At 41.9% G+C, this 25,602-nt stretch overlaps 1 protein-coding gene across 1 annotated transcript in view; it reads left to right on the plus strand.

Moving 5' to 3' along the window:
* Positions 1-1,937: 1,937 nt before the first annotated feature.
* Positions 1,938-25,602, plus strand: part of LOC119775656 (glutamate receptor 4-like) — a gene marked incomplete at its 3' end in the record, with an annotated part of 127,961 nt that continues 104,296 nt past the window's right edge. Inside the window, exons 1-2 of the mRNA XM_038273707.1 lie at positions 1,938-2,330; positions 10,289-10,447. Of these exons, the coding sequence (XP_038129635.1) occupies positions 2,240-2,330; positions 10,289-10,447 (250 nt within the window). The remainder of the gene's footprint in view (positions 2,331-10,288; positions 10,448-25,602) is intronic.

Here is a 25,602-nt window from a genome sequence, read left to right on the forward strand (position 1 = left end):
AGAGTGCTCCCTGTTGTAAAAGTTTACCATTTTTTTTAATTGTTTTATCTTATGAACAGTTGCACTTTAATTTAGATAGCTTCTGTCCAAACTTTATTTATTCATTTTATAGTAAAACCCATCTGTATATATGCTATTGTACATATCTGTAAAATACCCTTTTTATAGTAATATCCACCTGTATATTATATTCGGTACATATCCAGCTGTAAATTTAATTCATAATATTAGTTATCTATATATTATATCCATCTATTAGTAAGATTCTGTTTATAATGGTATTCATCTCTATACTTATTCAGTAGAAACCCATGTCCTGTATTTATAGAACCATTATTTATCCTGCACTTGCTGCTATTGCACTTCTGGTTAGACCTAAACTGCATTTCGTTGCCTTGTACCTGTACCTGTGCAATGACAATAAAGTTGGATTTAATCTAATCTAATTTTCATCAGTTTGTCTGTTAAAAAGGCCCAATGACTTTTGAACATGCCTTTTTAACGTTTAGCACCCCCAAATGTTTTGTGTTTATATTAGATGCAGCTTCGATAACATAATAACTCCGGCTTTCTTGCTTTTTGATAAAAGTGACGTTCATTATCAGTCATTCAAAAGATCCAAACTATTTCAGCAGCATGACCTTTAGCCTCCTGCTGAATCTGCCACACCTGCTTAATAATGCAGAGCAATGGCAGCACAAATACCCTAGTTATTTTTACTGACGAATCAGTTAATCAGTGCATCTAACAGCTAACAGTATTTTTTTTTATGTAGGTTTTATCTAATGAATTACCTGTTTTGTGACTTTGTAGACCACTGAGGGAATATGAGTCAAACGATCTCTGTGCGTGGATGTTTTATTGGTTTTTGAATGTATTCTTATGTGTTCAGGATCTGTATTTGTTTGTGAAGAAGGTGCAAAGATGAGAAACGAAGGCCGATCTTTTAATAGAAATATCATCATTCCTGTGTGGAGCTGTTCTAATGTGAAACAGCAGCAGCAGCTCAATTACACTGACCCTTTTGATTAGGATAACTGTTTGTTGCTCCTTAAAGGCAACATAAAGAAGAAAGATGTGGGAATCTATGAATGCATCTCAATTGATTAGGATATCATTGAAAAGTTTTTTCTTTTTGTTTGTTTGGTTTTTAATCACTGATTTAAGTACATATAGTTGTCCACCTACTTGCATTTACTTCTCTCATAAAACAGCCAAAGAGTCAATTAGTCAACAATTCAGATGCAACACATGCCTAAATGTTATAAATATTACTGACTGACGAAGTTGTTTGAAGTTGTATATTCAACTTTGAAGTAAAGAAAAACACATATGTTCAAGGCGATATATTACTAGAAATACATGCAATCCTTTTCAGAACGAGAGATGTTCATCACTTTCTTCCTTATGATTAAGAGTGTTGCTGTTTGGAGCTTTTCAGCCTACTTCAAGCTGTCAAACAGATTCAACTGTAGTAGCCTCTAATTTACTCTGCAGCTCCTCCACTGATCATGACTGGTTACTACAGAGATGCACTGGTAAAATGAGGTTTGTTACAAAATGTCTAAGTTGAATTGGAGCTTTTATTCCCAAATAAATGAAATTGTCAGAAGCAACCTTTTTTTTTTTCCTCACGTAATTTTTTTTATATCAAAATTTGTCTGATGAGTTGAAACATTTGAATTTAACACACAAAAAAAAGAGAAAACCTGAAATAAATCTGTGTGGAGACTGCCAGCTCTGTCATTGCTGATGGCTCTGACTGTTTTCAGTTCGACCAGCATGTTTATGTCAGCAGTTTTGGAAGTTTGGGCTCCTGTTTGGGGGACCTGCCGGGGGACCCGGACTGACGTCCCTCTCTGGTCTCACCGGTCACGTAAAAAAAAGCGCATGTGTGTTTCTGGCTCTGGTGCCAGTTGAGCCGCATCTAGACGCACTGGCCGCCGCTGGCTGCTGCCCGCCCCCTCTCCCCCTCCTCCTCCTCCTCTTCCTCATCATCATCACCCTCCTTGTCCTCCCCGCGTCGCCCCTCATCTTGGTGCTGTTGTGCGCAAAATCTCCAGCGCTGGACGGAGGGGACGCAGGACATCAGAGGGGAGAAAAAGCCACCCAGAGCTGACATGGATGTTTGACTCTTTACGAAGCTCTTTGATATATTTTTGAAGGATGCTGCTTTTGCCCTAGGAGGGTGAGAATTGGACCTGCTCGATGTTTCTCTTCAGTTAATAACCGAACCAAAATGAGGATTTCTTCCTGTGACTGGATTCTGTTGATGTTCTCGGGCTTTTGGGGGCCGGCGATGGCAGCTTTCCCGAGCAGCGTTCAGATCGGTGAGTGAAGGTTCTGATGTCAGCCCTTGCAGAGCATGCCGGTGACTGTGTGCATGGACGTCCTGCGTGCAGCTGCTTTCCTGTCATCATCCAACAACCTCGGAGCTGCAGAGCATCACCAGGTTTTCGGGTTGTTACCTTTAGAGCATGCAGTCAGGAGGGTTAATGCGCTTTTTATCTGCGGACTACACTGACTGTTGATCCGAGCGCACTCACATGCTGCCACTGCAGCAGATCACAGCAGTAAAGAGTGTCTGTGTTCTGCATGCAGGCTGCCTATGCATCTGCTGCTTTTAACACTCTTGAGTCCAGTCCCAGTGGTTCATTCTCTTCACAGCTGCCTTGTCTTTTAAAGTATATCATGTTCCAGTTTAACCACTTTGTATTGTAGATAGTGCCATAGGGGGAATAAAGGTGAAAGCTTTATGGTTTTCATTATAGAAGGGCAAACTGTGACCTCCAGCTGTTGATCACCATTTAAAGCACTCCTTCTGTCTCATTAAAACCATTCATCATTACCAGCAACCTTTATTCGTCTGTCAAATATGCACTTTTTGGTGATTCACCCTTCACTGAACCCCTGCCTCTAAATTAGAGGGAGGCTGATGAAAAATGACAAGCTGTTCAAACCCTTCTTCTTGTCCCTACATATTACTCTAGCACTCAATCCCCAATCGAGGGGCCAAAGGTCGGGGTTTGTTGCAGAACATTAGGTCCTACCTTCACAGCTGTGAGGGGAAATAAAGGGGGACAAAAAAACCTGCAGAAATGCTTTGCCATCCTGTCAGCTTTTTATGTAACGAGCATTTCTGAGGGTGTGTGTGTGATGGAGGGGGTACTCTGCCATCACTAATAAACTCTCCAGATATTTGCTTAAACCCACAATTGGAGCTTATTATCATTTGTTTAGCAAAACTGCTGCCAGATATGGGAAGTGCTTATGCAATCGCTGTCTCATCGTTCTGCCCAAATCAGGCCCACTCTGACCTGTGGGGAGTACAGATAACACTAAATATCAGCTTTTCCCCCATGATGCAGATTTTATTTCACATTCTATCCAAAGTTTCCTCATCAGTTTCCAAAGAGGACAAACATTTCCCCAAAACCTCACATCAGTCTCAAGTGATTTATGTCAGTAGATTAACAGCTATTATTGTCAGAGGGGAAATATGTAGGATTCATGCAGAAATAGAGACATATCTAAAAACTATTAAATTCTTTCGCAAACGTGAAATAAAGCCCTAAATGAGTTGCTATGGCACTGAAATATTGAATCTGAGGACATTTACATTTAGGAGAAAAAAACAGGAAATGTTTCTATTGGACAGAATCACAGTTTTTGGGAGTTTGGAGGAGTTTTCTACACATCTCACAAGATTGGAACAAGCTTAGATTTCTTTGATTTCTGTACAATCTTACCAGATGTTTCAGAGTCCAGGTTCCTCTCTGATGCGGTCGTCTCTTAAGGCTTCAGGCACAAGAATAGCTATGGATGAAGGTGATTCAACCACATTATGGATTAAGGCTGAAAAGCCCCTAAGAAAAACACAGAGGCCAGATGTAAGTAAGAATTAATTAATGATTCCATGACCTCTAACAAGGTTCCCCTGTTTTTTTTGGAAGAAATATCAGCATCCACAGCATCACATATAGCCCAAACGTAAACTGGTAAGCATGATGTAATTCATGCAAATTTAGCTATGGTTCTAAACCAAATCCAGTGGGAGCATTTGTTGGTTAGAAGCTCCTTCACTCAACACTTTTTTATTCAGACTTAGACTTCTTTATTTGTCATTTTTGGTTGTTAACAAAGATATATCTCAGCAGATGGCCGCTCTCACTGAGACTGGTTCTAGTGGAGGTTTCTAACGGTTAAAAGGGAGTTTTTCCTCTCCACTGTCGCTACAAGCATACTTGGTATGAAGGATTGCCTTTGAGTCAATGAGTCGACGCAATCAGAGGGTTTTCCGTAGATATGAAGCGTTGAATCAATTTGGCTGTATGATCTGGTTGAATTGTAAGGTTCCTTAAATTTATATGTGTTGTGAATTGGTGCTATATAAATAGACTGATTTAAATTGAATTTATAATGGCCAAATAACGTGGCAGCAACACAAGCCATATATTAATCTGAATGTGTTGAAGATGGCTTCCCAAACTCAAATTAAGCAGCAAAAGAATAGAAAGTGACTAAACATAGTGTGGTTGTTGGTATCAGATAAGATGGTTCAAAAGTTTGCAAATCTGCAGATTTTCTACAGTGGTCGAGAGATGCAAATGCACTATAAACACATTAACGTGGTACAATTACTAAGCAAACAAAGTTTTTAACTTTCCAGTTGTCATTATGAGATGGAAACATGTACTGAACTACTACTGAAATTTGGAAATACAGCTTTTAAAAGAAAACTATAAAGAAGATGCAAATTAAACAAATTTAGAAAATGACTGGCACCCTCCATTAAACTGACACAAGCTTAAAATAAAGCATACATGTATGTGGCAATGCACACATGAAGCTGTAATACCATTCTAAATAGTAATGGTTTACGCTTCTTCTGGACATGTTTCATTCATCACAATGCAGTCGGGTGTGCCCATACTTCATGTTGTGCAAGGGATTGTTGGTTTTCCTATCGTTCCTTGGTGCCAATGTGGGACCTTGCAAGCTGTGGAATTCTGAAGCAGATGCACTACAGCCGCAAAATACTACAGCAGGTGCCATTACTGTCAATTAAAACAAAACAAAAAACAAAAAACTAAGGCTATAATTCACACAAACATACAAAAATTTGAGGCAAGCATCTTGAAAACTCTATTAATTAATGCTTCATGTCCTGAATTCCAGATCATTACACTGGTATCCTGAACATAATGAGTTCACAGACCTCCGGTGACCTCCACAGTCACCAGATCTCAGTCCAACTGAGAATGGGATGCTGATAGATGTTGTGAAAAAAGAGGTTCTCATTATGGATGTTCTGACATCTGGAGTAATTGAGTGATTTTATAGATTTATCAACATATGTCTGTAAAAACAACCCAAACACAGTTCAGGTAAACTTCTTTCTCAATTCACATAAGGACAATCATAAGGGTTCAACTTCCCTCTACGCTCAGTTCACACACCATTTGAGATTCTTTTACATTTTTTTTATTGCTTTAAGCAGTGGTGCATTTCAGGGTTTTATGAAGTGCAAGCAGCAATCAAGATTTCAGAATGTGTTAGGTTCACTTTAGAAGAGAATGCAAATGTAGATAAATTCAAGCCCCTACAGCACTGCTCCACTTCTTAGGTGTTGCACTTACATATGGCTTCATTATCACTTCATGAAGTCTATTTTTGGCAAATAATGTCCACAGCCTCCAATAAGCTTTCTCATTGGATTTTTCCCAAACTCCATTCCTGGACTCGAGTCTTTAAGGGCCAACAACCTAGAACATTTGGATGTGTTACTTGCATTCAACAGCTTTAATCAAATCAACTACAATGCATTCCACAGAGCTCTGCTAATTAGATAATATAAGAGTCAGGTGTGTTGAAGCAGAGGCCATCTATAAGTTGCAGGAGACCAGCCCCAGAGGACTGAAATTTGAAACCACTGATTTAGTTTCATTCATCTTCCAACCAACTATCCCTCTCCATGCTGTGGAATAACTTTTTTACTGCATGATGTCGTCTTCAACACTGGTAGGATGGTTTAGGCTGATAGGCAATGTTAGTTTTCTTTCTCTCATCAATTTGTATGTCGGCCAAAAACTTTGTGGCAAATTTTTTTTTACTGAATTTGTTCCAACGAGAATCTATTCTCTCACCACTCTTTCTTAAGGATCCAAATGATGGAGAGCACAACCGATACCTGGTTGACCTTTGATCAGATTTCTCTTGAGCTGTAGATCTCTGTAGACCAGGGATGTCAAACTGGTTCCAGAGGCTGCAGGTTTTCTTTCCAACCAAGCAGTAGCACACCAGACTCCAATCTGAACACAATGACTTGATGAGATGAATGGAGTCTGGTGTGCTATTGCTTGGTTGGAAAGAAAACCTGCAGCCACACGGCCCTTTCTGGAACCAGTTTGACACCCCTGTTGTAGACCCTCCACGGGCCTCTTTGCTGCTTCTCTGATTCATGCTCTCCTCTTCCAGCCTCTTAGCTGAGGGATACATCCATGTCTTGGTTTGTCTGCAGTTGTTCCATCCTCCCTCCATGTTTAGAATATGTATGAACAGAGTTCTGGGAGATGTTCAAACTGGACAACTGCAGTTAGACTCAGATGGGCTAGATTCTGGTTATTGATTAGAAAATGCATTTTTAACTCAGAGAAACTACATTTATTTATTTAAAAAAATGAAAACCTCATACTTGCCACCTTCCTCTTCATCCTGGAAACGGTCATGAGGGCAGCATTCTCAGCAAAAGCTCACAGACTCCAGGCCTCCCAGCTTTGTTGGGGGAAGCCAGAGGTGCTCCAAGACGAAAGACTATTCTCGGCTGGCCTCCCCCTCGTGGGACGTGCCTGGAACACCTCCCAATGAAGTTGTTGAATGGGCATCGGAAAAAGATGTCCATGCCAACTCAACTGATTCCGTTCAATGAGGAGGAGAAGTAGCTCTATACTGAACCCCTCGCGAATGACTGAGCTCCTAAGCTTATATCCAAGGGAGTGCCCAGCCACCCGCTCACTATAGCTCTAATAACTCTTACTGTTTGTGTCAAGATCCTGGTCTTAGGACCATTAGTGACGGTAGGACCACCCGGTATAACAACTGCTTTACCGTTTTGCTCAGCTCTCTCTTCCACACAACTGGCCAGTGCAATGTTTGCGTGATAACACATATCCATTTATCAATCTCGCGCTCCCCTCTTCCCTCCCTGGTGAACAGAACCCTAAAATACTTGAACTAATTCATTTGAGGCAGCAAGTTTCCTCCAAACTGAAGCGAGCAAGCCCTTTTTTCCAGCTGAGAACCACAGTCCCAGATTTGGAGGCGCTACAAACATCCATGCTTTAAGTCTTGGGTAAAGGGAGCCAGCAGAACAACAATTTGCAAAAAGTAGGCAAGAAATCCACTGGTCCCCAAACCAGGCCCCATCCGGCCCAGATAAATGAACAGGACCACTTACAAAGGGCAGCTCTGTCAGAATCCAACATGCACCGGGAACAGATCGAACTCAACAGCAGCAATTGACAAATTGCCTGCTCAGCTTTACAGGGAACGGATGCCCACTAGTAAGGATTCTGACTCTGTACTCCTGGAGTGCCCCCCACAGGGCATCCTTAGTGACATGCTTAAATGCTTAAAGGGACATGCTCCAGATCCACAAAACCCATGGAGCTGTTGGGCAAACGCCAATGAACCCCTGAGAACCTGGCAGAAATTAGGGAACTGGTCCAGTAATCCACAAAAAAATGAAAGAATGAACAAGGAATCTTGTGTTTTTTCTCTCTTCATAGTTTTGCAATACTTTGTGTCAATCTGTCACTTAAAATCCCACCAATATCCACTGGGATTCATGCTTGTTACTCTGCATCTGTGTTCCAAATGTAAAGGTGTCATTTTGGCAAACAAAAAGTGGGTCGTCATGAGAGCAGAACCAAGCTCACATGTCCTGTCACAAAGTAAATTATTCTGAAGTTTAACTTCTTTAAATAGGTCATGCATGAAAAGAACGCTCTGACATTTAGCTTTAAATGACATTTACACTGTCTTGTCCTAACAATGTTGCCTTAAGTCTGAATCTAAAATATCAGACAAACCTCTTCTAACACCTGTGACATTTGCACAAACACGAGCGGCTTAGATTAGGTCTTTGTATATTAACAGCAGGATAAGTCAAACAGACTGAGGAGAGACAGGAATGATTTGAAACGTCAGACGGATTTATACAGTTGCTCAGTTGTTGTTTTAAAGGGAACAGAAGGAACTTCTCAGCTGATCTACCATGATGTTGGAGGAAATACCATGAAATTTCGTTTCAGAATTCACGCATGTTAAGAAAGCTCCAAACAGACAGCAGCAAACCATTTGAAAACAAATGGCGCAAAGAGCAGTGTTGGGAACTTAGCGCTTTTGTCGCTATATTTAGCGACTTTTCAGACCCCTCTAGGACCTTATCTTAAAAACCGCCTAGTGCCAAATCTAGCGACTTTTTTCTGCTACTGTAGACTTTGGCAACAACATATAAAAGTCCGGAACTCTGCTCTCCAGAGCAAGTAGATTGGTAACCCCGCCTCCTGCTCTCCTTTATCTTGTCAGCTGACATGATATATGGAGCTATTATTTCATATAAAGGAAAAATGGTGAACAGATAAGCAGATCATGGCTTGTCTACAATAAGAAGGACTTATGCACATTTGCAGTTGCCTTTTTGGAAACACAGGAAGGAGCAAAGAGCTAGTGAGCTTAGTGCTTTGAAAAATCTTTCATTCCTTTTGAGACAGCATGAAAAGTCAGCTGAGTATAAAACATACAGAGGAAAATGACAAGGAAAGGGACAAGAAGAGAGGGACAGAACATAGAACAAATAATGTATGTGTATTCTATTAAATTTTGGGTATCTGTCTATTTTTTGTTTTGTCTGCTCAATTCAGAGGGCCCCACGCCTGTTTTTACCTAGATCCACAAATTTCCTAAATCCGACGCTGGCCGTCATTTGGGAACATCCAAGTGGCCTGTGAAATATTTCATAAAAATTTAAAACACAAATGATCTACAGTAGGTAGAGATGTCCCGATCCAGGTTTTTGCACTTCGGATCCGATACCGATATTGTTTTTGGACTTCCGATCCGATACCGATACTGGCCGATACCAGCCTATCCGAGCATGTATTTAAGTTTAAGTTAAAGTATTTAGCCTTAGTTGTAAGACTCATGTTGAAAAGGGTTTTAGTACTCTTGATTACATCTAGCCAGCTAAATTAGGTGAGATTGAATAAAACACATTGCTTAGTAATAACAAACTTACCTGTTTATTAAGAGACAAACACAAACTGGACAAAATTATTAATAGCAATCTGAAATTGCACAGTGAACAGTAAAACCGTAAACAGTTAAAGGTGCAAGTATTACTGTAAGTTTTAATAAAAATGCAAAACAGGGAAACACTGGCGCAAAATAGTGGAATGGATCGTTTCAATCGGCGAAACTGGAAAATACGGACCGGATTTTTTTTTTAAAACTGGATCGGCAGTCTGGATCGGCATTTTACATGCTTTGCCGATACACATTTTTTTGCCAATATCGGCGTCCGATCCGATACGTGGATCGGATCGGGACAAGCCTAACAGTAGGTTTTTTGTACCAGATATGATTTATTAGCTATGCTCAGATGTCTTGACATACAATAAAATGTTGGTAGTCTCAATTTCAACAATCTTTGCGTGCTTGTCTCTTGTGCCAGTTTAATTTTTTCAGTTTCTGTCTTTTTTCAATCATGTCTTTATTGGTCTCCTTCCCTTAGGATTCTACCTAGTTGCGTTAAATGTTCTTGTTTGGTCCCACAAACACCTTTTCAGCAGTTTAGAAGCCATTCGAGTTCCTCCCCTCTTTCAATTAACTTGCCGTCCGGTTTTCCATGGCAGGTTCCACTTGCTTCCCTGCTTCTTGTCAGTTTATTCTTTGGATCCCCTCGCACGTCATTTATACCTTTCAGGAACTGTTATAATTTTTACTATTTTTGTGGTTTGGTCCTTCAGCTATTAGAATGGATGCATCAGATTGTGGTTAAAATATTACAGGCATCCTAAGATCTCCTAAAATCTGCCTCATTCTTTTAAATTCAAACAATAGCATATCATTAGTGGTAACATTTTACTTAAAACTTTACTCAAATGATAAAAATAAGTGCTTTTTACTGTTTCCTTCGTGATGCTTTTTGGTTAAGTAATTTAAAGAACCCATCACTGTGTTCAACCAATGTCTTTAATGAAAACCTGCTTCTCCCTCCTGTTTTCAGGTGGTCTGTTTATCAGAAACACTGATCAGGAATACACCGCTTTCCGATTGGCCATCTTCCTGCACAACACGAGCCCCAACGCCTCAGAAGCCCCGTTCAACCTGGTGCCTCACGTGGACAACATTGAAACGGCCAACAGCTTCGCTGTCACCAACGCCTGTGAGTTGAAATTATGCAGTGTTCTTGATCGCCAGCAGTTAAAGCAGTGAAAACCGCTTTATATTTTTCATTATTTAGATTGAATTAATGTTTCATTTTCTATTAATATAATCTCATACAATTAAAAGGACTGAAAGTATCTAACAAATGATTAGGGTATGACTCATCCAATTCCCACTGGCTTGCTTGATATTATTGCATATTCAAATGAATGTGTGACATAAGTTAGGCTGTCTTTGACTAAGGTGTTTCAATAAAACATTAAACCATGTTCGGTTTGGCGTGGAAAGTTGGAGTAAGGGGAGAAACATGGACTGGGTTCAACAGGGTTTGTTTTCAACTTTTGGTTGTTGGTGCTGTCTCACGTTGCTATCTTTGTTACTGGCCGTTTCTCAATTCAAAAGAATGTGAGTAGGGAATCGTGTCCTCGCCAAGTATGTTCTTGACAAGAACACAGCAAAGTGTGGACCTAGTATGAATATGGGTCAATTGGAACAGTGATGTCACCACGCGCTCAACTTGTCTGGAGCTGCATTTCACCTCCTATTAATAGTCTCTAAATAATAATGAATTCTTACTTTTTTCATTTAGTGGGGGAATAATAATTAAAACAGTCAGATAAACACAAACCAAAGAAACATTTTGCCAAGTAAAACAAAAAACTCTCCATCAGAGCCAGCGGTCCTTCACACATGGCAAGGATTGGACCTGGCTGCCGTTACCCTCGGAGCTCTGCTGGTTGACGCGGTCCTCTTAACACCTTTTTCTTAAATTACACATTAAATCGGTAAACGGACCATTTAGTCATGCTTAAAAGTATAATGTTCTCCCCTCAAATGATCTTAAAATGTACTTTTGTTGAACAACAGCAACAAAAAGATCTTTTAACTTAATACTCTGAACTCTGTGAGCGCTCCACTGGTTGCTGCTGCTGCTGTGCATGCTGGGACTGCTGTCAATCTCAAGAACCGTCAAGTCTGCTCTGATGCATACTCGGCAAAGAGGGAGGGGCAAGAGCTAGGGCTGCAACAACGAATCGATAAAATCGATAAAAATCGACTTTTAAAAGCGTTGGCAACGAATTTCATCATCGATTAGTTGTGTCGCTCGATTATTGCGTCATCCGCCGCGCCGTCATCACTGCCTCTTGACTGAAAGAGGAAGAAAAAAAAAATATGGCAGAGCGAAGTAGCGCCGCAGGTGCAGTGTTGCCAACTCAGCGACTTTTCAGACCCCTCCAGCGACTATTTTCAAAAAAGCGACTAGCGACAAATCTGGCGACTTTTTTCGGTGTCACTGGCCGCTTTTGGAGACTCTTACGTGAAAGCATGTATCGTTCCTACTCTGCCGTGGGGCGCCTCCCCCTACTCCCGCAGGAGTCCCTCTCAGCGCTGCAGTCAGAGCCTCAGCGTCCAGACTGCAAATGAAGCGCGCATGCACCGGGATTGACGGCGCAAATTGATCACAATAATTAAAATAGCCTGCGCTTTGTAAAGCGAAAAAAGTGATAACATGCACCTTTTTTCAAAACAAATTAACATGGCACGGAACCACCATGTTTGTTTGGTTTTAAAGTGGGGAAACGTAACGTTAGTTTCTCAGGTAGCTCATCTGATGCTTTCCTTACCGTGTTAGTAGGTTACAGACAGTGATAAGGTTGGCTACTTATTTTACTTTTAATTTCATTTGAATTAGCTTAAGCAGCGTTTACATTTACTTTATAAATAAATTAACTTGCAAATTATGAGGGCAAAGCTTTTAAAGTTTAAATCTTCTGGCAAAGATAAAGTAAAGAAGATCCTGCAATTTATGGAAGTAAAGCAGAATAAAATCCAGCAAGATCAGTAATATGTCAATTAATTATATGCCACATTCCCATGTAAATATCTGTCTTTGGAGGATGTGTTTTTTTACCACCCCTAGTTCTCTCATTTTTATTCCAAATACGATTTATAATTTGAATCACAGGGCTATTTTTATCTCTATGGTTCAGTATTTTCTCAAGTAGCAACTTTAACTGCTATACTTTCCTGTCTTAAAAGGCAGAACTCTTCTAGTCTAAAAAAAACTCATTTGTTGAAATGGGGGGGCCTATTGTTTGAACCCCTTAGGGGCTTTTAAAAACAAAAATGTCTTTTTTTGTGCTTTATGAAACAAAGTAGCCTATATTTTGTGGATGTACAGCTACATTTCTCATGTAAGTTTGCGTAGTTTTAACACAAACATTTATTTTTCATATTGCACCAGTACAGTTAATGAGCAACCTGTACTTGTGTGCTTGTTTGTTCTGTCTAAAATGTTTATTTTGGAATAAAGAGGTTAATATAAAAAATATTTTTTTGTCCGATTCATCGATTAATCGAAAAAATAATCGTCCGATTCATCGATTTTTAAAATAATCGTTAGTTGCAGCCCTAGCAAGAGCAACATCTGGGACTTTGTCTGTTCTCGGTCTGCTGTTCTTGTGAATTGGAACAGTACTAAGGCTGAGGCTGATGACATTTCATGAGGACATGAGAAGTCACAAGAACAAGAACGAAAACTTGAATGTAAAGACAAGAGGCCGATGTGTTTACCAATAGAACTGAAACTACAAGAAGCCATGTTAGCATGCACACTATATGGTGTGCCCAACCGGCTGTCCTAGTCTTAGTTTTCTCTGACATTACCGTAGTTGCAGCAAGTTAATGTCTTCAAATGATGGAAGGATAGGTTTAATTGTAACATTTCTGCATCCTCCTTTTTGCAGTCAAACATCAGTCATTGATTATTCAAATTTAATTCTGTTAAAAAGCAGCGTCTTAGATACAGAACATCATTGTATATCTGAGCTAAAAGAAACCATTCAACAAGTACAAAATAGCATGACGGATAGCAGCAAATATTCCTTCATTTTGGAATAATATAAAAATAGGTTCAGTTTACTTTTCTGCTGGATGATAATCCATAAATTGCGGTGATATAAAGGATTCTTTTCAAAGAGAACAGTTGTTCCATAGCTTATGGAGGTGATTCATTTTGATTTGTTTAAATTTCATCCCAGACAGGAGCCAGATTTCCCTTCATTACCGGCTGTTGACCTGTTTGACCTGAAATTTTACTAGAGATTCAGAATCTGTCGACAAGTGGTCTGTGTCTTTTGATATGCTTTAGGTTTAATATACTTTTTTTTATACCTTGAGATCAAAAACATTGATTTATAAATCTGTGCATCAACAATAGTACATAGAGTGAGAAAGTAATGAAAGCCTTAATGAAGGAAGTTGCTTAGGAAGTAGATGGATTCATGTTTTATCAGAAGCATCAACTTGAACTAAAGCAGATTGATGGACCAAAAGTTAGAATGTATCACTCTTTTTAAGTCAGATAAAGGTCCAATTAAAATATCATACTCCATGCTTTAATGGATGCATTGAAGAAGTATGAAAAAGCTCAATATATATGGAAGTTTTGGTTTTCAAGTGCTTAATACTCAGAGGATTATAAGTCTAGTGTAATGAAGTAGGGAAACCTCTAAAACCTGCCGGACAGTGGCCCTTCTTTGGCCAGCACTGTGCTAGATATATGGGAATATGCAGCAACAGGTTGGGAAGGGGTTGCAAAACCTCGTTAACTGATCCTCACAAACATGCAACAGGAGAAAGGTCACTATGGATCCATCTCATAGATCTCAACAATGGGATTTTAATCTATAAGAAAAATACATGTGATAAATTTTATGTACATTCAAGCTTGGTAATGAGAAAATCCAAGTAAAAAGATGGAAGATTTGCGAGGTATTTTGCAGGTTTCCACTTAATGGTAAAAACTGTGCTTTTATTTCAAGACATAAATTGTTCCTGGACCTGTGCATCTGATTTTTGTTGTTGGTTTTTCGCTTTCTCTTCTCTAACCCCCAGCTGTTTATGGTAAATGGAAGTTTATACTAACAATGAAATCCTATATTCTCCGCAACCGCCCCGCTCCGCTGCGCTCCAGACCACCTGCACAAAGCAAAGCCTACAGCCTCTGAGGTTCCTCCCATCTTGCTCGGCTCCGACATCCTCGGAACTCAAGGAGAGTATGCGCGACTTTATTATTAAACTCTTTGGAGAAACACATGCAGAAATGAACACTTAATTTAACATGACATATTAAAAAATCCCTATTAGTATCCAGCATATGTGCATTTTCTGCACAAATATTTTCTTTTTGTTGTAGATTTTTGTAACTGGGATAACTAGGATCATAGCAAATTGGTTTGTATGAACTATGCTTGCTCTTTACTTCCAAACACTTCATCTCTTCCTCCATCCCTGTCATAAGAAGTTTCTTTTGAAGTTGTGAGATGCGCTCTTGGAAGTTATTGTGACTAAACTTGATCAAACTTGTAAGCCTTAGTATAAAATAAATATTTTGATGGAGATGAGAAATTTACTTCCTGGTACGTTGAAGTACCAATAGTTTGCATCCAGTCATTTAATTAAATGGTCTTAGTTTTGGGGAATATGTAAGAATTATGGTCTAATTTGTAGATACCGATCTGCCGTTACTATATTTTAATTTGACAAACCAGATCCTCTCGCCGTTTTATTTTTCCTGTTTGGTCCGATTGCAATTGCAGATCTTGGACCGCAGCAGAGCACAAAATAGCTTTGCTCCATATTTTGACGGTGGAAGATGGAGAAGATCTACGTGGAGTAGCGGTGGATGCGGAACAATCTCATTGATTAACATGACAGACGAGTATTCCTCACGACGTACATGAGTGGGGCGGAGCTGAGCAGAGCGCTGACGGAGTATGTGGAATCGGGGGATTATTCTGGCTCTCCAATTCTGCTGGAGGTTGCTCCCTCTGAAAGGGGACTATTTGTTTCCCCATTAGCTCCAGACATGCTCAGTTTGAGGGATTGCTGCATAGTTTACAACTTAATTCAATTCCTTGCCGAGTGTCACTACAGGTGCTGGTCATAAAATTAGAATATCATGAAAAAGTAGATTGATTTCAGTAATTCCATTTAAAAAGTGAAACTTGTATATTATATTCATACATTACATACAAACTCATATATTTCAGATGTTTATTTTGTTTAATTTTGATGATTACAAATGACAACAAATGAAAATCTCAAATTCATCATATCAGAAAATTAGAATATTGTGAAAAGGTTCAAAATTGATGGCCCCTGGTGCCACACTCTAATCAGCTAATTAACTCAAACCACCTGCAAAAGCCTTTAAATGGTCTTTCAGTCTAGTTCTATAGGCTACACAATCATGGGGAAGACTGCTGACTTGACAGTTGTCCAAAAGACGACCATCGACACCTTGCACAAGGAGGGCAAGACACAAAAGGTCATCGCTAAAGAGGCTGGCTGTTCACAGAGCTCAGTGTCCAAGCACATTAATAGAGAGGCGAAGGGAAGGAAAAGATGTGGTCGAAAAAAGTGTACAAGCAAGAGAGATAACCGCACCCTGGAGAGGATTGTGAAACAAAACCCATTCAAAAATGTGGGGGAGATTCACAAAGAGTGGACTGCAGCTGGAGTGAGTGCTTCAAGAACCACCACACACAGACGTATGAAAGACATGGGTTTCTGCTGTCGCATTCCTTGTGTCAAGCCACTCTTGAACCACAGACAGCGTCAGAAGCGTCTTGCCTGGGCTAAAGAGAAACAGGACTGGACTGCTGGTGAGTGGTCCAAAGTCATGTTCTCTGATGAAAGTAAATTTTGCATTTCCTTTGGAAATCAAGGTCCCAGAGTCTGGAGGAAAAGAAGAGATGCACTTCATCCACGTTGCTTGAAGTCCAGTGTAAAGTTTCCACAGTCAGTGATGGTTTGGGGTGCCATGTCATCTGCTGGTGTTGGTCCATTGTGTTTTCTGAGGTCCAGGGTCAACGCAGCCACATACCAGGAAGTTTTAGAGCACTTCATGCTTCCTGCAGCTGACCAACTTTTTGGAGATGCAGATTTCATTTTCCAACAGGACTTGGCACCTGCACACAGTGCCAAAGCTACCAGTACCTGGTTGAAGGACCATGGTATCCCTGTTCTTAATTGGCCAGCAAACTCTCCTGACCTTAACCCCATAGAAAATCTATGGGGTATTGTGAAGAAGAAGATGCAATACACTAGACCCAACAATTCAGAAGAGCTAAAAGCCACTATTAGAGCAACCTGGGCTATCATAACACCTGAGCAGTGCCACAGACTGATCGACTCCATGCCACGCCGCATTGCTGCAGTAATACAGGCCAAAGGAGGCCCAACTAAATACTGAGTGCTGTACATGCTCATACTTTTCATGTTCATACTTTTCAGTTGGCCAACATTTCTATAAATCCTTTGTTTTTATTGGTCTTCAGTAATATTCTAATTTTCTGATATGATGAATTTGAGATTTTCATTTGTTGTCATTTGTAATCATCAAAATTAAACAAAATAAACATCTGAAATATATGAGTTTGTATGTAATATATGAATATAATATACAAGTTTCACTTTTTAAATGGAATTACTGAAATCAATCTACTTTTTCATGATATTCTAATTTTATGACCAGCACCTGTAAATGCATGCTCAGTGTTGGGATGTTGCTGCACGGTCAACCACTCGGTGCAATTAGCTGTCTAATGTTGCTGCATGCTCATCAAGGTGAAGGTGTTGCTTCACACCAGTGACTCAACGCTCCAGCCGAGTTTCCTTTTCACCAATTAGAATATTAACTGTACTTGACTGCCTTGTTTGGGAGCTCCGGTCAGACTAGTATGCATGTGTCTTAGTTTGAACTTAGTGTGAACTGGAAGTAAATGAATAAACTGAATTGCAAAACTGGTTGTAAGCTAATAAAACAAGGAGCTGATTTATTTGGATTTCACACAGTCTGACTGAGTCATAATGTATTTCTACTGATTGTTTTAGTGCACCTAGCCGAGATAAATGAGAACATCACAGTGTGTTCGGTTAAACTACCATCTGCTACTGGAAGTAAAAGCAATAAAGTAAATGGTAATATGAATAATTAAAGTCATATTATCGGTTTAACCCACCCCCCCAAAACAGGTTTAAGTAAGGTTTATGTGCCTCCATCAGCGGAGTGCTGTTGATGGGCCTCCCAGCTGTGACTGAGTGACCCCTGATTTGGGCAGAGCCTCTGACGGCATCGTGGACAGCACACCGCTTCACGAAAGATGGTTCCACTCACCTATGGCTGAGTGTCCCAACAGTAGTAGACATGGATTATTTCCCCAGAGAAACATCCTCCACCTGCTTTCTCTTCCGCTATCAGTCTGGCTGCGGGGGGTGGGGGTCCAGAGAGGGCCATAAAACACCTCGGCCTGATGTTCCCACTATCTGTGATGCAATCTGCTGTGTTAAAAAAATCGATGGCTAAATTAAGCTGAGAATGAAGTGGCTATGTTGGTGGGGCAGTAAAGGGGACAGATCGTGTGTCATTTAGTGGGTGTGTGTGTGTGATGGTGGGGGGGTCGTAGTTGTTACAGGTACAAGCCTCTGATGCATTTATCAGCATGTGGGAAAATGTTTGATCGGAAGGAATAAAAAACTACGGTGTGGTCAGAGAGCACGTTAGGTGGGACTTACTGGCCTAAAGAGGGGGCTGATACCATCTAACCCCTCAACCCCCTTAAAAGGGGTGGAACTTAGAGGTTGGAGTGATTTATCATTTAAATTCTCCAGCCGTCCTACAGAATTGAATGAGCTTCCTTGATGGTGAAACATGAGGTTGAATAAAAATTCTCACTTTTAGCCTCTCAAATGTAAAAAGTAAGTATAAGACATCTCCCTTCTAAAACCGAAACTCTATGTGTGCTGGGGTGTCTGCAGGATGGAGTACCTCGTCTCCTGACGACAACCTTTGCATTTTTTTTTATTCTTTCGTATTACATTATTCAGTTTAGAATCCTGACTTTTAAAAGTTGTAATGCTTTGGCACTACACTGCTTACCGTGATCTGCAATCAACCAATCCCTCTTGCAGAGGGAATCAAGGGACCCAGAGATGAAAGAACCTTTTCTGTGGAGGCCCCTCAGCTTGGAACAGTCCACTTTTAGGCAGAGACTTACTGGAAAAAAATCAACAGTTTCATCTGAGCTGACCTTAAAGGCATACTATGCAACTTTTTTCAGTTAATTAATGTGTTCCATAACGTTTGGATGATTAAATGAGTCATTTCAGGTCGAACAAAGGTTTTCTCTGCCACCCTGGTGGTCTGTAGGGAAAATACCGTACTTGCAATTGCAGGAGCCCTCGGCCCGCACCCACAGGCTCAGAAGTCTCGTGCATCGCGAGAGTCGGTCTTGCTTTACGGCGAGAACTGCTACACGCCCCCAGTGAAAGGCCTGCTCGTTGCTAGCGCAGTGGCGATATTTGTGCAGTTATCATGGCGGAACCAGCGAGAATTTTCAAACTTAAAAATTGGAACAAAATAGTCACTTACCGCAGTAGACATGGTGATTCGTTGCTTTCGCCTGTCTGCTAAGCTCAAAATACTGCGCCAGGCTTGACGGAGAAACCAGGAGAACAGCTGAGCATATTTACGACAGTGCACTTTTACTTTCGCCCTCTGGAGGGAGCTTCGCTGGAAAATCAACATCGGTTGCATAGTATACCTTTAAAACTGTTTTTTTTTTCTAGTTGATCAAGTCTCAGAGTTTTGTGAATGAATGTGAGCAGGCGATTGGTTTGATCCAGTGTGGAGCTGAGCTGCCTGGTGGATTTTGGTCAGTAGTCATAGAGTGTAGGACAGTAGAAACTAAAAAGCGTTGCTATTGAGTGATTGACTTTATTGATCTCACAGTGGAGGAATTGCTATAAATCAGTCAAAGCTCTCTGACCACAGGCCTCCTCATGAGTCTGGTGGGAGGATTTTCATTTGGGGATTTTCGTTTAGGTACACCTGGTGCTTCTTTTAAAGTCCTTGGATGGTAACATCAGAGAGAGAACACCTGGTATGGAGATGCTTCCTTTAAATAATATCACCTATCACAATTTTATCCATTTTAAGTGTTTTTATGTAATTAGCTTAATGCAGTTTTCCACCAAAGCTAGATGTGAATTCGTTTGAAGGATTTTTGTCTTCTTAACAGGCTGCTGCATCAAAAACATTGTTTGTCTGCAACTGGCTTGTCTTTCAGGATGTACTGTTGGGTTTTTCCTTCTTTTTTTTTACCAACTTTAATGGCTGCACATTCACTGAAAATCGGTCTGCAGTGCATTGATTGGCCAAGCCAAATCAGAGCAGAATTACATGAGCCAATCAATGGCTGTGATAGCTCAGGGTCAGCTGGGAATCTGAGATCGAAACCACATGGTTTGCTTTCACCCCCATAACCCCGCCGCTTTACATTTCCCAGTATTTATTTTCCTCAGCCGCTGCTTGGGTCCGCTATCAAAGCCTCATAAGTTATGGATATGAGAAGGCAATGCTAGAATGTGATGTTTAAGGGCACAGAGTGCGTTTGGGAAGGAGATACGAGACACAGGGCTAATTTGTTTGGAGAGATGGGGCTATGCAGGGCTCCTGTCAGAAAGGCTGAAGGGGATAATTGGTGGTAGGGAGGCGGGGACAAACGATGCTAGATGTTCTCTGTGTCTCCAATAATCTTCCTGTGGACCCAGACAAATATTATGTCAGACACGTTTGATTTATAATGTTCTACAGGGAGGTTGCTACTTATGAAGATATGGAATTAACTCATGGAAGGCAACCAAAGAACTTTAAACCAGCTGTCTGGAGCAGAAGCATAAGAAATTATTCATTCATCATTAACTGTTATCAGTTTTGAAGAGTTAAAAGTGAATTATTAAGTTGTCATTCTGGGCTTGCTTCAGTTTTGGTTGTTTCTCTCAAGATTTGCAGGGGAAAAAATTTATTGTTTGCTATTTTTTGTATTTTTAAATGTTGATTTTTGTTCATGTGTTTTATCTTGTTTTGTTTCATGTTTTTGACCTTCTCTTATGTGATATTGGTAAACTAATGGTCATCACATAGTGGAAAGCCTTAAGTTGTAAAATTATAATTGGTCTTCCTCACTGTGGAAGGCGATAAAATTAAGTTACAGTGGTTAAAAAATATCAATTGTCATTGGGAAGATAACACAGACTTAGGTAGCTGAATTTTGGGCAACTTGCTCAAAAAAAAAAAAAAAAAAAAAAAGCTATCACTGACATAAAAAAATTGCTGTAAATATGGTTGTTTTTTATTTGTTTCTGTGTAATGTATATAATTTAATCCTTGCTTTCTGTCCTTCTATGTTACATTTGCAAATCTTTGATGGAGACTGATCAAAATCCAGACTGAAATCAAACATTTCATTGCTTCATACTGGAGTTTCCTGATATGCACTTATTGTCTGTGGCAGCAATGCTTATGTGGAAGATGGACAGGGTTTGGTTTGCTCAGAGATGAGGGTTTAGACCTGTGCTGCCCGACCCCAGACCTGGAGAGCTACAATTCTGCATGCATGCCGTCTCCATCAAACTTTGCTCTACAGGAGTAAAGATTGGGTCCCCTTGTTTTTGAGATTTACAGGATCAGCAGGCTCAAGAAGAAAGCGGTTGACTGAAATGAATAAGTCTGGCTAACACGCTTGTGCAGATTTCAGTCTGTTTAGTTTTTTTCCTTCATGAAAATCAATTGTCTTCAGAAGTCCAGTCAGAAGCGTGGAAAGGCCGTTGGGGAGATGTCAGCTGGGCAGACTGAAGGCCTCGTTGTGCAACACATATCTGTATCACATATCAGTTTTGTTAGGTGGTGTTCTCAGAGGAAACTGGGCATTTTTGAATGTAGTAAATGATTGCACTCAAATGAAAGAAGGATTGGAGGGCAGTATGACATCATGATGCATAGAGTCCAAGTGAATTCTGCATTCTTATTAGAACCTAAACATTGAGGGGAAATTTACAGACTTTCCCTGCCATCATTAATGAAAATCTTGTCAATGTGGTTGCTCTTAAGGGGAGCAAGTCCCCTCTCTCTGCAGAACCAGTGTCCTTGTGTGATGGTGGCGGTTGAGCTTTGAAAGGGTTACTGTGTCCCTCCTACATGCTGCCTTGGCCTTCGTCTTTATTGAAACAGTGACATCTTGATGTGCGTTCGTTGAGTCATTCATATTCAGCATGGTGCTCTGACTCACTCCACATCCAGACAGTATGCAGCCACCTCTGCTCCTGTCTGAGCTCGGAGCGCGGAGTGAGGCCGTGATTTCTCTGCAGCCCTCATGTGAATGCTTCCTTTCACCATCCCCTAGGCCTGTGTGCTGCCTGTGCCGCATGTTATCTCTGTTTGGGTCTATTATTTCTCCCTCCGCAGGCCTTGTTCTGCTGCTGCCCTTTAAATGGATGCCCGTGCTCCTTGTTTGTTAAGAGAAACCTCAGCTTGGAAAGATATGCACAAGCTTTTTGTCACTGGTTGCTTTTGGGTGTGAAATGGCTGGTAAAAGTCGAGATTGGTCGAAAAGGAAAGGGGTTATAATGAGAGATTAATGCACTGAAGCAGCAGCGAAAGAAGAATGAGGAAATGAAAGGACCTTCTAGAGAGTAACATATAAGGAGAATTATGAAATAAATTATTTCCAGATCTGCATTGTGTGAGCAAAGACTTCCCATCACCAAAATACCCTATATAATCATTCTATGACCCCTTTAAAGCTAAATGTTGGTCAATGAAAAAAGTAACAGATCTCAAAACACCTGTCATCCCTAACCACCGGTCCTTGCAGACTGTGTCTTGTCAGACACAAATATTCATACCAAAAGCAATTTAGAGAAGCCAATTAACCATTTAAGAATCATTTTGTTTTTATGAAAGAGGCTACAATAAAGATCCAAATTCAGGACCTTCTTGCTAGAGGGATCTAGCCTGGGTGCAATCCCGAACTTAGTCCCGCCCACAAGGTTTGAGGTCGGGAAGTTCGGTCTAGCAATGCTCAAAAGAAGCACAAGTATGATCGCCCACTCTCTGGCGATCCAATCAAATTGTCAGGGCGGGCTTTATACGATGATGGACAGATGATCAACAGTAACATAATCAACCATGTGACCAAAGCGCGCTTGGGTGACAACAACAATGGCTGCCGCCGGAGAGTTTAGGTGAGTAGATTCTGCTATTAGGTCTGTTCTAGAAGATATCGACAGCAAATTAATTTTAAAAGAGGAACAGAGAAACGCGATCAAGGCTCATCTTCTTATTATAGGCGTGCAACTGCACACTTTGATTTTTGTTGACAACAACTATGCATTGCTTAAAATACGTCACGCACTCCGTTGCTCTTATTGGTTGTAGGTCTATCCAATTGAGTGCAGAGGCATTTTTTTTTCCTGGTTCGTTCAAAACACGCCCCATAATCACAGCTCTATGGAGCAGTATCAGACTCATATTCTGACTAGAATTGAGTAGGACTACGTCAGGCTAAGAGGGATCTGGCTGGAGACCTGCAATCTCAGAACGCAGACCTCTACTGTCAGGACCCTGGCTGCAGAGCTGCACTGTGAGGTTTCCTGTGCCGTTAGAACCGAAAGTTTATTCAAATACTTTCAAAGTAAAAGCAAAGTTGATTTGAAGCCTTTCTTTTTTTTTTTATTTTTTTTTTTTTGTTGTTGAAAGAAACAGCCAAAAAAAACCCATCTGCTTTTATTATTTTTTATTTTTATTTATTTTTTTACAGTTTCCTGTCTGGCAAGGTGGCAATAAGAATAATTATCTTGATGCCAAAAGGAGCCCAACAGATTTTACTTTCACAAGTGTAGCGGTATCGCAATTGCCATACTGCTCCACTTGTTTCATGTATATAAATTTCTTTATTATAATTATGCAGGGAGTTTTACAGTTCATATGGACACTGCAATGTACTGTAAGTAGAGCAGAAAAACAGAAGAAGAAAAAGGAAGAAAAAAAAGGACAAAAGATTAAAGAAAGAGGAGATAGGAAGGAGACAATGACAAAACATTTTCAGTCTGCTTCATTACCTGCAATGAGATGAAAAAAAAAAGAACAGCACAACCAAAAGACATGGTACGAGATATACAATAAAGCAAACACCTTGAAACTATCACTAAAGTAATATTATTAAGTCTGACATGTACTCTGTGTTACCTGAAGATATGAATGTGGGGTTTCTGTTTGGAAGTGAATCTCTAAGTACCTGAAGCCTAGCACCTGTAGTTGTTTGTGAGGGTGAACTTGTGCATGTAAAGTTTTAACCATAGAAAAAATGCTCAATAGTGGTTGTGGAGAGCCGTAGAGGCACACCCCCCAGAGCACTGAGTCCAGCGCCGGGAGACCCAAAGCCCCAGGTGCCCAAAGGGACCCCAGAAGCGAAGGCACCAAGGCGGGGCCAGCCCCGGAAATCAGACCCCCACCAAGGGAGGAGGAGAGACAGCCACGAAGAAGCCCCCCAGCCACCGCCATGCCGGCACCCCGGGGAGCCGCAGGGACGAGTCCGCGGACCCCGCCGGCAGCCGGCCACCCCGAAGTAGGGCCGGGCACCGAACACCAGCCCCCCCACGGCGCCGACCGAAACGCCCCAGCCCCACAGAGCACCGAAACACGCCCCGCCCCCCGGCACCAAGCCCCGGCGACCGGCCGCAACACCCACCGCGACCGCACCACCCAGGAAAAACACTCAGGCGGCCCCGCCCCCGGCCGGGGCCCACGCGCATCCGCCGCGAACCGGCCGCGAGCGCCGCGGGACCCCCCCAAAACGCCCCCCCGGCCAAAAGCGCAGCCCCACCCCACCAAGACCGATGCCAACAGCGCGCAACGAAACACACCGCGCACAGAATCAGCCCGAGAGCAGAAAAGCCGCCCGGCGCAAAACCGCAAGAAGAGCAGACCGCAGCCGGCGCAACCACCCCCCCCCAGCAGCCCGAGGGGCAGCACAAAGCCAGAGCGGAGCGAACCACGCCGCCCCCCCACCGGACAAAGCCAAAGCAGCAAAGCCACGTCCGCCGCCCCCCTCCGCCGCCCGCACCAGGCCCTGACACGCGGCCAGAGCAGCTCCGCCGCCCCGGCCCCCCAACACTTGCCGGCCATAGCCACTCCAAGCCCCCACCCGCCCCGCAGCCCCACCCGCCGCGATTAGCGGGAACAGAGCAGCCCCGCCATGCCTCCAAGAGGGAAAACCCACCCGAATACCCAGCCAGCGCAGCCAGCCCGCCCAGACCGGCCCCCCAACACCACCCCCGCCGGAGCTGCCCGGACCCCCACACACCAGCGGCGCGCCGCCAGCAGGACCCCCACCCAGCAGGCCCGCCCGCCCCCCGAGAAAACAGACATGCCAAACCCCCCCAAAAAAAAATAAATAAAAAATAGCCCCCACTATGCGACAGCGGACACCAGGCACAGACCCGCCCGCAACCGCTCCCCCCCACCGAGGAAGAGAGAAAAAAAAAAAAGAAACAAAAATAAGAAAAACATAAATAAATAAATAGGTAAATTAATTAATTAATTAATTAATTTATAATTACAATTAATATAAATAGGCAAGAGGAGAAGTGCGAGCGGAAAAACCCGAGCCCAGAACAGGACCCATGACCCGCACCCCACCATGCCGTGCAGCTCCCCCCCCCCGAACCGATACCACAGAACCGGCATAGGAAAGAAATACCGCCCAGGAACCAGCATCGTAGCGAAGGCACCGGCACCGAGCCCGAAAATCCCCGAACAACAGCCAGCCCCACCCCGAAGCGGATCCAGTCCCAGGCCCCAGGGATCCGAGGCCCCAAGGGCACCCGATCCCCAGACAGGAGCCCCAGCAAAGCCCCGGCCGGCCGGGGCCAGCGGAGAGGCCCTCAGGAATGAGCCAGCAGTCCCCCTTTCTAAAGTAAAAAGCTACCTCTCAATAACCTGCCTGTAAAGATAGCTTCCTTTCACAAACAAATGATGTTATGCTGGAAAATTAAGTACATGCACAATTGTACTCCCCAACAAACTCCTATCTGGAATAATAGATATGTGCTACACAGAAATAAAGTCTCTGCATTTGGATTGCTGGATGGAAAAGGGCATTTGGTCTGTAAGACATTTTCTAAATGACAATGAAGGTTGGCTTTCCTATGAGGATTTTTGTTTACTGTATGATTTAAACTGCTCCTATGCTCAGTTTAACATTTTCATAATCTCTGATGCGGCAGCAAACGCCCGCTGCATGATAT

This window comes from Cyprinodon tularosa, unplaced genomic scaffold, assembly GCF_016077235.1.
Source record: "Cyprinodon tularosa strain WSP-4 unplaced genomic scaffold, ASM1607723v1 ctg888, whole genome shotgun sequence".
NCBI lineage: Eukaryota > Metazoa > Chordata > Actinopteri > Cyprinodontiformes > Cyprinodontidae > Cyprinodon > Cyprinodon tularosa.